Source organism: Delphinus delphis, chromosome 6 (genome assembly GCF_949987515.2).
Source record: "Delphinus delphis chromosome 6, mDelDel1.2, whole genome shotgun sequence".
Classification (NCBI taxonomy): domain Eukaryota; kingdom Metazoa; phylum Chordata; class Mammalia; order Artiodactyla; family Delphinidae; genus Delphinus; species Delphinus delphis.
In genome coordinates this window covers 12,991,498-13,004,570 of record NC_082688.1, presented here as the reverse complement: position 1 = coordinate 13,004,570, position 13,073 = coordinate 12,991,498, and the positions used below count along the sequence as shown (strand labels likewise).

General features: G+C 55.9%; 1 protein-coding gene across 8 annotated transcripts in view; it reads left to right on the top strand.

Moving 5' to 3' along the window:
- Nucleotides 1–13,073, top strand: part of DAB2IP (DAB2 interacting protein) — a 194,475-nt gene that overhangs the window by 87,784 nt on the left and 93,618 nt on the right. For all 8 annotated transcript variants that reach the window (XM_060014210.1, XM_060014213.1, XM_060014212.1 and 5 more), the window contains exon 2: nucleotides 3,322–3,425. In XM_060014210.1, coding sequence (XP_059870193.1) covers nucleotides 3,322–3,425 — 104 coding nt within the window. The remainder of the gene's footprint in view (nucleotides 1–3,321; nucleotides 3,426–13,073) is intronic.

The window sequence follows — 13,073 nt, the reverse complement described above, 5'->3', positions numbered from 1 at the left end:
ATTTGCATTGTGCAGTGCCAAACTGGAAGTGGTTAGAGATGCTCCCCAGGGTGTCTGAATTGAAGTTTACGGCTACTTTGGGAGCACCCACGAGGGTCTTTGCTATTTATCTACTGGGTTAGGAGCTAGTGGATAAGTTCCTTTCCTCTAGTCTCAGCTTCCTCATCTATAAAATGGTGGTTGGACCACACAGCCTCTGAGCGCCTCTTGCTCAGACCCAGCAGGCAATGGCCGTGATCTGTACAGGCTGAGGGAACATCAGTCTTTTTTATTTTTTAAAAATTATTTATTTATTATTTTTGGCTGTGTTGGGTCTTCGTTTCTGTGCGAGGGCTTTCTCTAGTTGCGCGAGCGGGGGCCTCTCACTGTCGCGGCCTGTCTTGTTGCAGAGCACAGGCTCCAGACGCGCAGGCTCAGTAGTTGTGGTGCAAGGGCTTAGTTGCTCCGCGGCATGTGGGATCTTCCCAGACCAGGGCTCGAACCCATGTCCGCTGCACTGGCAGGCTGATTCTCAACCACTGCGCCACCAGGGAAGCCCTGGAACATCAGTCTTTTTTTTTTTTTTTTTGGTGGTACGCGGGCCTCTCACTGTTGTGGCCTTTCCCGTTGCGGAGCACAGGCTCCGGACGCGTAGGCTCCGGACGCGCAGGCTCAGCGGCCATGGCTCACGGGCCCAGCTGCTCCGCGGCATGTGGGATCTTCCCGGACCGGGGCACGAACCCGTGTCCCTGCATTGGCAGGCGGACTCTCAACCACTGCACCACCAGGGAAGCCCGGAACATCAGTCTTGATCTTAGAGAAGAAGCAGCCTCGCTGGGCTCCTTGTGTCCTGCCAGGTGCCTCTGTGTGTCTCTTGCCTAGAGGTGTGAGGGCACACCTGCCCAGGAAGGGGCAGTGAAGCTGTGGCCAGGTGTGTGTGTGTGTCAGGGAGACGGGGTAGTTCCTGAGAGGCTTCTGGAGGCTGAGGGCAGTGTCGCACACATGGGTGGGACACAGTGGTTAGTTATGGAGGACCCCCAGGTGGAGGTGACGGGGGATACTGGGGGTGGGGGCGAGATGAAGGCAGACTGGGGGGTGCAGGAAGAGATTTCCTGGGGAAATCTCCAAAAAGAGTGGGTCTTCCCTATGGTGTGACTAGCAGACACCGTAGAGGGGGAGCGGAGTGAGGAAGGTTCTAAGTAGGAAGCGCCACGAGGGAAGCAGAGAGGCGCTAAGACAGGGCAGTCACTGGGCTGAAGAGGAAGCTTTTCTGGAAGGGGTGGCCCCAGGGCTGCCTGGTAGGCCTGAACCCATCCCCTCCGGTGGCCCACTTCCTCCAGTCCCAAAGTGGCTTTGCCTGCTTGCCCACCGGCCAGGGCTCGGCACTGGCCTGCCCTAGTGGGATGAGGGGCTCAGCTCTGTCCTTCCACACTTATGAGGACCCCTGTGCAAGCCGACTGCACGGAGAGAATGGACCGGAAAGTGTAGCGCGGCCCCCCAGTAGCCCGATCTGCCTTCTGGGAAAACCTGCTCCTCGTCTGTCCTGTGTGTGTGCACGTGTCCACACATCCACTCGTGCACGTGTATCTGGGGATGGATCCGAGTGGGTGCGCATTCGAGTGTCTACATGGAGGCAAGCGTGTGTGTGTGTTCTGGGTATGCGCCTCTGACTCTGCACCCCAGTGTGTTCGCAGGTACCAGGGAAATCTCCACCCCGTCCTTTTTCCCGTCCTTTTTCTTCTTCTGAGTCAACAGGTCTTTCCCAAGCACCCGACACACACCAGCCTCCGTGCAGGGCGCTGGGGGTGTGGAGATGCAGCCGGCTTAGGCGCGGGCATTAGGAGTTCCACCGTCAAGCAGAGGACACACACACACACACACACACACACACACACACACTGTGCAAAATGAGAGCGTAGATAGGCTACTCCACCGTCAAGCAGAGGACACCCACGCGCGCGCGCGCACACACTGTGCAGAATGAGAGCGTAGCTAGGCTACCCTGGCCTGGCCTTTGCTACAGGAGCCCTGAGGGGCTGAGAGCTGGGGGCGGAGGAGGTAACCAAGGGTTTCCTCCAGGGCGTGCTGGATGGGTCAGGCTGGGACCAGCAGGAAGGGGGGCCTCTGTGGGAGCCAAAGCCCAAGCACTAGAAAAGAGGCAGCCAGTGCCGAGCCCGGCGTCAGGGAGCCGGGGGAAAGCGGCCAGCGGACTGACCTGGCTGTTTAAGTGGGCGTGCTCAGGCCGGGGCTAAGAGTTTAGAATGAGCGGTCGCCATTTAAAAATCAGAATATTTCATATTAAACGCCCCCCCACCCCAGATTTCCAGGTCCTCCTGAACCGCGGGAAGCTTTGGCTGCACTGAGCCCCCCGTTGCTATGCTGAAATAATCGGCTGGAGCCGAGCAGCTGGCCGCTGCTCCCCTTTCCTCCATTACCTGCCTGGCCCTTGCACTATTCTCAAGTTTAAAGCCTCAGGGAGAGACAGTTCCAACTGGAAGCTAGAAATCATAGAGTCTCGTGTTTGAAGGGACTGCTTGTATACCTCCAGTAACGGGGAGCTCATTGTCACACATCACAAGATGTGCGCCTTGAAGTGCGGGTTTTAGGAGACCTTTTTTTAAAAAAAAGTTGTAAATATATACGAAATATATACATGAAATTTACCATTTTAATCATTTTTAAGTGTACAACTCAGTGGTATTATGTACATTTACAAAGTTGTGCGACTATCACCGCTGTCCATTTCTAAATCTTTCCCATCACTCCAAATAGAAACCCTGTACAATCAAGCAGTAACTCCCCAAGCTCCCCTGTCCCCAGCCCCGGTAACCTTTCTGTCTCTATGAATTTGCCTGTTCTGGGTACTTCGTACAAGTGGAATTATACAATATTCGTCCTTTTGTGTCTGGCTTTTGTCACTCAGCATGTTTTCAAGGTTCATCCAGATTGCAGCATGTATCAGAACTTTCATTCTTTTAATGATGGAATTACCTTCCATTGTATGCGGCTACCACACTGTGTTTATCCATTCATCTTGTTGATGGGCACTTGGGTTGCTTCTACCTTTTCGGCTATTTTGAATAATGTTGCCATGGACATTTGCATACAAGTATTTCTCTGTGTCCCTGTTTTCAGTTCTTTGGGGTATAGGAGTGGAATTGCTGCGTCATGTGGCCACTCTGTCTTTAACTTTTTGGGGAACCGCTATCTGTTTTCCACAATGGTTGGACCATTTTATGGGGACCAGTTGTGTGTCGTCCTGGCCTGGACGGGAATGACAGGAGGGCCTGACTGGGTGGCTTAGATTGTCCACGCTCACCCTCTCTCTCCCTCTGTTGACAGAGTCGCCCCAAGAAAGGCCGGGCTCCCGGCGCAGCCTGCCGGGCAGCCTCTCAGAGAAGAGCCCCAGCATGGAGGCTTCAGCTGCTACGCCGTTCCGGGTCACGGTAACTATCTCTGCGTCACCATCGCCACCTGGCCTGGGGTGCTGCTCTGCGACCCCGCGGCCCCCATTCCTGGAGCCTCACGGACCGGGAGAGCATCCAGCCTCCCTTGTTCTAGGTATCCGATCGCTCAGCTGCTCCCCTCTCTGTGGCTCAGCCCCATCCCAGGGGGCCACGTGGGGGCCCCTTCTTGCGAGGGAGGGGCCAGACAGAGGACAGACAGCTCTGCAGGCCATGGGGCCCAGAGCTGAGCTGGCCTGGGAAGAAAGAGGCTAGTGTTAGGTCGGATAAACGCACCCTCACGTGTGCGCACACATGCCACGCTTCCTTGGAATGCACCCTTTTTGTTTCCACATTTTAATGTCTCCCATATTACAGCCCGTGGTGTGTCATAATTTAATTGCTGTGTCTTCTTTCTTGGTGGCACATAAAATAATGCTGTATCTTACAACTGATGATGTCTTAGAACCAGCAAAGGACAGTATATATATCTTAGCTACTGATTATTAGTAGTCCCACCAGCGCACATTCTTTTATTTCAAACCTAAATGACTTAATGGAAACAGAATCCAGTGAGCCTTAATATCTGACTCTCTGTGTCCCCCTGTGTCCCCACCATCCTTCCACGCACCTGCTGTTCTACGTCCCTTTACTGCCCCCATGTGCATGTTACCATGTGCCCCTCTGTCCATGCTCTGCCAGCTGCTGGAGAAGTGGACATGTTCTCTTCCCCTGGGAGCTCACAGTCTGTAGGGGAGGGGGCTATTTGATCATTCGTTCATCCATTCATTCATTCAACCATTTTTTATGGCGTGCCTGCTGTGTGCCAGGTACCTTTCTTTGCACTGGGTCTAAGTGGGAGGAGCTGGCCAAGAGAGTACCAGGTGGATGAAGCCCTTGACCTTATGGGCTGACGTTCTTGTGTTGGAGTTATGTGCCGTGAAGGAGAAAAGTAGACTGATAGGGAAAACCAGGAGAGCTTCCTTGCGGTGGTGTGGTTGAGAAGTGATAGTTGAGCTGGAGTCCAAGGGATAAAGAGCTAGCCCTCTGGGGCTCCGGGGAAAGAAGGGTTTTTCTGGGTTTTTTTTTTTTTGTGGTATGCAGGCCTCTCACTGCTGTGGCCTCTCCCACTGCGGAGCACAGGCTCCGGACGCGCAGGCTCAGCGGCCATGGCTCACGGGCCCAGCCGCTCCGCGGCATGTGGGATCTTCCCGGACCGGGGCACGAACCCGTGTCCCCTGCATCGGCAGGTGGACTCCCAACCACTGCGCCACCTGGGAAGCCCGGAAAGAAGGTTTTGATGGAGGGAATAGAGGGGGCACAGGCTTGGCTGTTGCCATACAGTGTGATATGGGGGTTCCAGGTGAGGTGAGAGTGGGCTGGGAAAGGTGCTCCCTGGGAACACCTTTGAGCTGGGTCTTGAAGGGTCCCTTAGGAATTGGGCAGGCAGCGACGGAGAGGGAGTTCCAGGTAAGGGGAACAGCAGTTGCAAAAACATGAAGGCTGGCATGGAAGCACACTAGAAATTGATGTGTGTGGAATGGTGACAAGCTTGGTGGGACTGGACATGAGGGATCTGGAGGTCAGGGTAGGAGGTGAGCCTGGGAAGATGGGCCAGGTCCGGGTCAGGTGGCGCCTCAAGTCCTCAGCTAAGGGGACGGGGCTTTCCCCAGGGCCACTGATTCTCCTGCTTTTTGTGTGTCATAAAAATGCTCTCAAAATAAGAACCTTGGGTCCCCTCAAGATTTCAGTGCAGTGGGCCAGGGGCAGAGCCTGGGTATCTGCATTTTTAACAAGCTCATGAAAGAGGTAGTCCTGAGCCCTAGGCTCTGGGTCAGGTCAGCCTCCAGGCAGTGAGAAGGAGAAGGACACCTGTGCTGAGGAAGGATTCCTGATCACCTCCCTGGGTGAGACCAAGGCCCTTGGGAGATGGTCTCCAGCTGTGGGGAGGATCAGGAGGCTGGCACCTGAGACACCCTGATCGAATCAGCTGGCGCAGAGGCCAAGTCCTGCCCTTCCTGGACCCCCAGGGCCACAGGCACCAGGGCTGAGCCTTCAGGATGCCTTAGGGAACGATGACTAATCATAGTGTAGCCCCCTGTACTATGTTCACGGTCTTGCCTATTCGATCTCTTTTAAACCTTGAGACAACCCTGAAACTGATACTTTTATCACCCCATTTTACAGATGAGAAAACTGAGGCCCAGGGAGGTGATGTCCCTCACCCGAGCTCCAAGTGCTCATAATGGTGGAGCCAAGATTTGGACTCAGGTCTCCCTGACCTGAGCGTGTTGCACCCCCAGCGCAGGAGCATGCTGCACCCCTCTGGCTGGACTGGAACCAGAGGAGGGGGACCCTTCCCCCACACCCTCCCAGAACCCCCTCAGCATCACTTTTTACCCGCTTCCCTTTCTTTTGCTGCTCTAATAGGTGTACCATCACACCTCGAGGTTGCTATAATTTGCAGTTCTTTAATTGTCAGCTAGGCTTGGCTTTTTTTCTGTAGTGTCGTCTTCACTATGTTTCCTGGTATGGAAACCACCTGTGGCTCAGAGCCAGAGCCAGAGCCAGCCTTCTGAGCCACCAGGCCCCCGACTCACAGTCCCGTGAGATTAGGGTCTGCAGGATGGAAAGTGTGTTCAGCCGTCATTTTACCCACTTCTCACAGCAACCCTGAGGGAGGTACCATTAGTGTCTACCAGTCACAGATGAGGGAACTGAGGCTCAGAGAGGTGAAGTTATTTGCCTGGTGTCACACAGCTCTTGAGTGACAGAGCCTGGCATGGACACTAGGATGGCCGGACATTTATTTTTTGTGTCCTTTTGCTCGGCACCTTGTCCTTTTCTGTGTGCGGCAGTTAAGGAAAGGGGCGTGAGTCGAATTTCTATCCTGGGCCGGTGCTCAGAGCTGGGGGGGGACTAGAGAGCTCAGAGGTGGGGATCTGGGTTCAAATCCCGGCTCTTGCATGACCTGTGTGACCTCATTAGTCACTCAACCTGTCTGAGCCATGTGTGCTCACCAGTAAAGGGCAGGGAATGACTGCCCTTCCTTGAAGGACTTGGTGGACCTTTGTGTGTACACACCAGCCCAGGTCTGACCCATGGTAGATGCTTACCCCATGAAATCCACCATTATCATCTGAATTGCATTTCCTCTTTTGGCTCCAGGACAGTAAAGATCTGGGGAGGGTCGGGGTGGAGGGCGAGGACCGGGTGCTTGGGGGAAGGTCAGATGTGCGCCTGACCTGGGCCTTAGGGACAGGCTTGACACGGACCCTGTGCAGGACCAGGAGCACACCCTCTCCCCTGCAGCCTGAACTTGCACTTGCCCCCGTGTGCTCCTACGAGCCAGATCCTCACGCGCTCGCTGACTGCTGCTCTGTGTACCCCCTGAAGGAACGCAGGGAACATGGTTTTGCCTGGAGGAGGCAGGGGAGATGTCACAGGATGTACTTGAATAACTGTCGTCTTCGCCTCCATTTCAAACCAGGGTGATGAGATGTCACCACCTCTTACAGCGGTGCCCCTTGGCAGTGATGTAGTTTAATGGAGAATCCCCGTCGGGGTCTGTAGGACTCACTCTATCCACCTCCTTCATGCAGACTGAGGCCCAGGAGGGGCCAGACTTGACCAGGTCGCCACTCAGCTGGGAGGGCTTCTGAGTCTGGGCTGTTTGCACCCTCACATGCGGCCTTTACCCCTTTTGTGAGTCAGCCTGGGACCGCAGTCACCCCACAGGGCATCGGGCTCAGTGCTGCTCCCACCTCTGCCTCTTGGAGACCATGGGACCCTGGGAGAGCCTCAGTTTACCCTTCTGTAAAAGGGGGGCAGTGACTTCGAGTTTTGAGCATACAGTAGGCGCTTAAACACTTTGATGCGGTTTAAGGGAATGAGCCATAAAGTCCACAGACCTGGGGCTGAGCCTCATGCCAGCTTTGTGACCTGGACAAGATATGGAAACTTTTGCCTACCTGGCACAACTTCCTTCTACCTACAGGTGGAGTTGGGGGTGGGGGAGTGGTTCCTCGGGGCCACTGGGTGCTAGCAGGCCTAGTGGGTGCACCCTGAAAGCTGTGGGGGGCCCTGGATGAGGGCAGGATGGGGAAGGAGCTGAGAGCAGGCGACCAAGGGGACCTTCCGCCCATCTCCGGCCTTCAGCTCTTGGGCTCCAAAGAGATGGCGAGGCTGAGATTCGAACCCATGTCTGTCTTCTCTGCAGCCAGCAGGGAATCCTGGAAGCGAGAGAGGGTCAGAGGTAGGGGAGGCAGGCAGGCAGCGAGCTGGGGGCCTGGATCTGCACAAACTGTCAGGCTGGGTCCAGGGGCTCTGCATGGACCCATCCCTCTTCTTGAAGCCCAGGAACCCTTAGCAGCAGCAGGCTGCCCCCTCTCACCTGCCACCCCGTGTTCGAGGAATTCACAGTCTGATTTGGGAGTTGAGGAGATGGTGACTGTTACCAGTACCCTCAGCCCGCCGCCCTCCCCAGACCCAACCTCCCCTGGTGTGGGCTTCCTCCCTCCTTCCTCTGCTCCTGGCCCCTCCCATCGACCTTGAGGAGAGCTGTCAGGGTCTGGGTGTGGGAGGTGGCAGAGGCTCTGGGAAACTTGACAGCCAATTGATTCTTCCTCAGGAAGTTGAAAGTGAAGAGTTGTGTTTGAAGGTTTAGCTGAAATTAGGTCTCAGGGCTATTTTTTGCGAGTTGGAGAAGGAGAAGTGTCAGGGAGGGGAAGGCCCAGGGGGCTGGTGGATGCTGCAGATAAACTCAGTACCAGTTGATTGCAGATGCTTCTAGAAGCGGGTCTCAGTTCCTTTCAACCACCCACTTTTACTGGATGCTCAATTGTGTGCACCCTAGGTGGTCCTGAAGCTGTGACGGAGGTGTGCCTGGGGTGCTGTGAGAACCCAGAACAAGGGACAGTTACCTCTCACTGGTGAGGGTAGGGAAAAATTCCTAGAGGAGGATCTTTGGGGCTGGGCTTTGAGGGATGTGTAGGAGTTTGTCAGGAACAAAGGGAGAAGAGTATTCCAGTTAGAGTGGGATCTAACAAAATAGGAACAAGCCAATGGCCCTGTGTGATTAGATATGATGTTGAATGAGTTGAAGACATGATGGAGAGGAGGCTAGACAGAAAAGTGAGTGGGTGAGGCCTTTGGGCTTTCCGCTACAGGACATAGGAGTCAGAGGGGATGATGAGTGAGAGTGGAGTGGGCAGGAGATCTCTGGGATGTGGACCATAGGTTTCCCCAGCTGCTCACCCCTCTTCCTGCTCCTGTGGCTTCCCCAAACCCTCCCCACATTTCAGCTGTCTTTCTTTCTCTCTCACATACACAGAAACAGGTACATGACCACAACAATGCAGGACTGTGGGTGACCGCCTCAACACCACTGTGGAAAGGCTGTTGGAAATTAACTGGTCTAAACCTTCCTTCTCCAGAGGAGGGACTGAGGCTCAGAGAGGGCAGGGTCCTTTCCCAAGGTCACACAGCATGTCCGGAGCAGGGCCTGGAATTGAGCCCAGGTCTCTCCATTGCTGTCCTGTGCTCCTTATGCCTTGCTCCCTCCTGCCCTCATTTCCCTGCAGCTGAGTCCTTCTCCCCACCCCCATCATGCTTCCTGGGAGGAGGGGACTGAAGGGAATGGACATGTGTGGGTCCAACTACCCACAGAGGCCCCTGATGTCTCATCAGCACACTGCCACCTCCTGGTCTGCCTCTCTGCCCCCATTAGTAGCCCTTGTCGGCTAAGGGGACTCCTGTTGGGCATGGGGATGGTGGACAGAAAAGCTGGTCAGACTTCCAGATCACATGAGCCTGCTCTGTCACTGCACAGATGGGGAAACTGAGGCCCAGAGAAGGTAGATTTGCCTGGAATACCTGCTGGGCCTCCCTCTACCACTCCAGGCTTCTACTGCCCATCCCAAATGCACATTTACATGGGACACATCTATGTCTGTGGCCCACAGACTGGTGGAGAGATGTCAGTCGTGCAGTGTGGCAGACTGGCAGGCAGGAGTGCTGGACCTCAGATTGGGTGCCCTGCTGGACCCCAGATTGGATGCCCTGCTGGACCCCAGATTGGATGCCCCAGTTTCCTCCTCGTAGTACCAGGAATTTGCCTGTGAGGCTGATGTCCCTTGCTCTGTTGAGTCTCCTGAGCCGGAGTCTCCTGGCCCAGTGTCTGGCCATTTTTCTGCAGATGAGAGGGCTGGTGGGGAGAGCTTGCCCCGGACCCTCAGCCCTCCTCCTCCCCTGCCTTTCGTGGAGCCTAATTGTTATTAAACTGTTTAAACCCAAAAGGCAAATTACTATCATTTTGGTCTGTGTCCATTTGGTCTGTGTCTGCCTTCTGTGGGGAGAGGCCCCCTTTCCTGCAGCAGGAAAGTAGGAGATGGGAACATGGTCGCAGACAACCCAGGGTGGTCAGGGCTGGCCAGAACGGTCTGCAGGGCGGGAGCATGGGGCCAGGGGCTATTTGGCGCCTCCTGAGTTGAGGCCAGGCCAGCATCTGAGGCCTGGGACTGAGGGCAGGCTGTGGTATTTGGTAGGGTTGGGAGGCTGCCTGCCCCATTAATAAACATGAAGGTGGTTTCATCAGCTTAGTTTTACAGATTAGGAAAGCAAGACTCAGGGAGAAGGAACTGGCCTGGGGTCCCCCAGCCTGTGAGCGGCAGAGGTGGAAGTCAAGCTCTGGTCAACGAGTCCTATTGTGGGTGTGAACTAACTTACTTTCCTCCCTCGCTTCTCTGCCTTCCTTTTTTCTTTCTTTTAGTACATTTTTAATCAGCACCAACTATGTTTCGGGGCCTGTGTGGGGCACTGACACAAATAGCATTAAAACGTAGGTTCTACCTGCAAAAATACGGCGGGTTTAGCTGGGCCTTGACAAAGTCATTTCCAGGCAGGTAAGGGGAAAGCACAGGCAGCCAGGACAGCCCCTGTGAAGGCCAGGAGATGGGAAACGGCATATGAGTGACAGGAGACCCATGGCAGCATGTAGAGCCAACGGGATCGGAGCCTGAATTAGCAGGGGTATGGAGTCCCCAGAGAGGGAGCTGAGGGTGGGCCAGAGCTGGCCGGAGCAGACCTGGAGTGCAGTGTGTCCTTCAGAGCAGCATACCTGACCCGGCTGGGAGAGTCTGGAGCTCCTTAAGTGGGCAGGGACCAGGACCAGGGTGGGGGATGAGGGATGGAGAGCAAGCGAACTGCTTTTCTCAAGCAGGTTGTCGGGACCCTGTCCCCGCCCTCAACGTCTGAGCTTAGAATGTCTTTGTAGGTGTCCGTGAGGGCGGTGGTGGAGGGAGGAGCCAATTCAAGGAGACCTGGAACCTCCTGCCTCGTTTCGGGAGATGCCAGCTTGGCTCGAGGAGCTTGGGTGGGAGGATGGAGGGGGGAGCAAGGACAGCCTCTGCACCCTCAACCACCCGTCTCTGCCCCCCGTGTCCTGCAGAGGTACCTCTAGGACACCCCTATAAGGCCCTGCACTCAAGCCTGTTGGGCGGCAAGGAGTTGGATAAACTAGTCCCCACTAAGGTGTCAGTGGCTGACTCCCTGATCCCTGTGTCATAGGTTCCTTGCACGAAAGGAACCTTATCCGTTGGAAGTTGGAGTCACGGTGGGATACTGGCAGGTGGGATACTGTTTGGGGGTCTTTCTTCCTCTCTTCACACCTCCCTGGGTCCTGGGGATACAGTACTGGCTCTTCTCATAGGTCTACCTGGGATGGGGCAGGATTTGAATCTTAGCCCCATGGCTCCCCTCTGTGGGATCCCTCAGGCAAGGTCCTCAACTCTGAGCCTCTCTTTTTCCCATCTGTAAATGGGCACAGGAGTCCCTCGCTCACAGGCCGGCTGTGAGGGCTCAGTGCCTGGCATTCAGCCAGTGTTCACGCCCTGCCCCTCTTTCTGGTGGACGGGGCTCACCCTACCCCACCCTTTCCCCAGAGCCTCGGGTCCTCCCTACCGCACCCCTCCTCCTGCTGCCCCAAATGACATTGCCCCTGACAGAGCTCCTAGGGCTTGGCTCTGACACCGGGCTCTGATACCAGAAGGCCTAGAGGGGGTGAAGGGATCCCTAAGAGACCAGAGACCAAGTTCCCAGGTGGTGAGTACAGATGGAGGTTGGAGGTGTCCGTGCAGGGTGGTTTCTGCCCAGGTGGGGGCAGCAGAGGGCAGCAAGTGACTGCCTGGGCGGCAGCTCCCAGAGGAGAGTGGAGATCCCAGGGGTTTGTGTGCCCCCCACCCCGACCTTGGGGCCATGGGGGTCCAGCTACACAGGCTGCAGAGCCCACTGCCGGGTAGAGGGAACAGCTCACATCAGGAGCGCCTGTAGGCCGCTGGGCCTGGCACTGTTGGCTGAGCTGACTGGGCCGGGTTGACCAGGGAGCTGGGGGACCTCTGAAAGGGGACCCTCATCAGGGACATGGAGGGGGGCAAGATCTGGAGCCGAGGCAGGCTTCCAGCAGGAGGAAGGGGGTTGAGGGGCCCAGTGTGTAGGCTGGCACTGTCTCTGCACCGCGGTCGCCAGGCTGGACCAATATACCCTCCATCACGGTTGTCCTCTGACGAAGTCTGGCTGACCTGGGTTCGAATCCAGGCTCTGCCAGCTCCTTGCTGTCTGCATGAGGGCACAAGGAGGCAGGGGTGGGGCAGTCATAAAACCTGTTTTACACAGTCCGCTGGGTCAGGCCCTCTCCTGAGCCCTCACTGGGTAGCATCTCATGATACCATGAGGCAGATAACACAAATCCCACTTTGTTAAAAGTGAAAAAACCAAGGCAGACGGAGAGTGAAGAACTTGCTGAAGCTCACTCAGCTCGAGAGCCTAGATAGTGAAGGTCTCACAGAGCCTGGCCCACAACACGCAGCTCAGTCTCTGCCGGCCAGTGTTGTTATTCTTTCCATTTTATAGATGAGAACACTGAGGCCCTGAGAGGGGAGGTTGTTCCAGGCCACACAGCCAATCGGGGACAGAGCTGGCACTCCGCCTCATCTTGTTCTGCCCCTGCCTTCAGCTGGCCTGGCCCTCACAGGTCAGAAGCTGCCTGTGCAGGGCAGACACCCTGCGTGGGAGGGACCTGCTTCCCTCTTCCCACCCCACCCTGTGTGGCCCCTGTAGGCCTTCCCCTCTCCTAGGGGACCCAGGAAACTGGGTGTGAGGGGCAGGGCTCAGAGGCCTTTGTTCCCACCCCACCCCCATATGAAAATGCAGTGATAGCCTCTGTCACATCCAGTGGCATTTGGGTTGGGTCGCGGACATAATTACATCCGAATCTTCGGGTGGGAATTGTTTCCAAAGCCAGGAGGCCCTCTTTGGAGGCGGCAGCAATGGCATCTGTTTCCGACACAAGGCCCTGCGTGGGGATGAGTAACTTTTCCCATGGAATTGCTTAAAGACCATCTAAAATGAGCCATGATTGTTACTGCCCCGCTCCGGTGCCTTCGATGGCTGCCAGGGAGTGGAATCCAGCTCCCCTGCTGGCATCGAGGCCCCCAGGCCTGTCCCGGCATCCGTATAGGCTGGTCCTTCTGCCCACACTTCCTCCCCATTTCCGTTCCTCGAGAGCTCCTTCCCTCCCCTGTGCTCCGCCACAGACGCCTGCAGACTTCCCCTCCCCACAGGCTCCAGAACTTAGACGCTGTGACTTAACCGGAC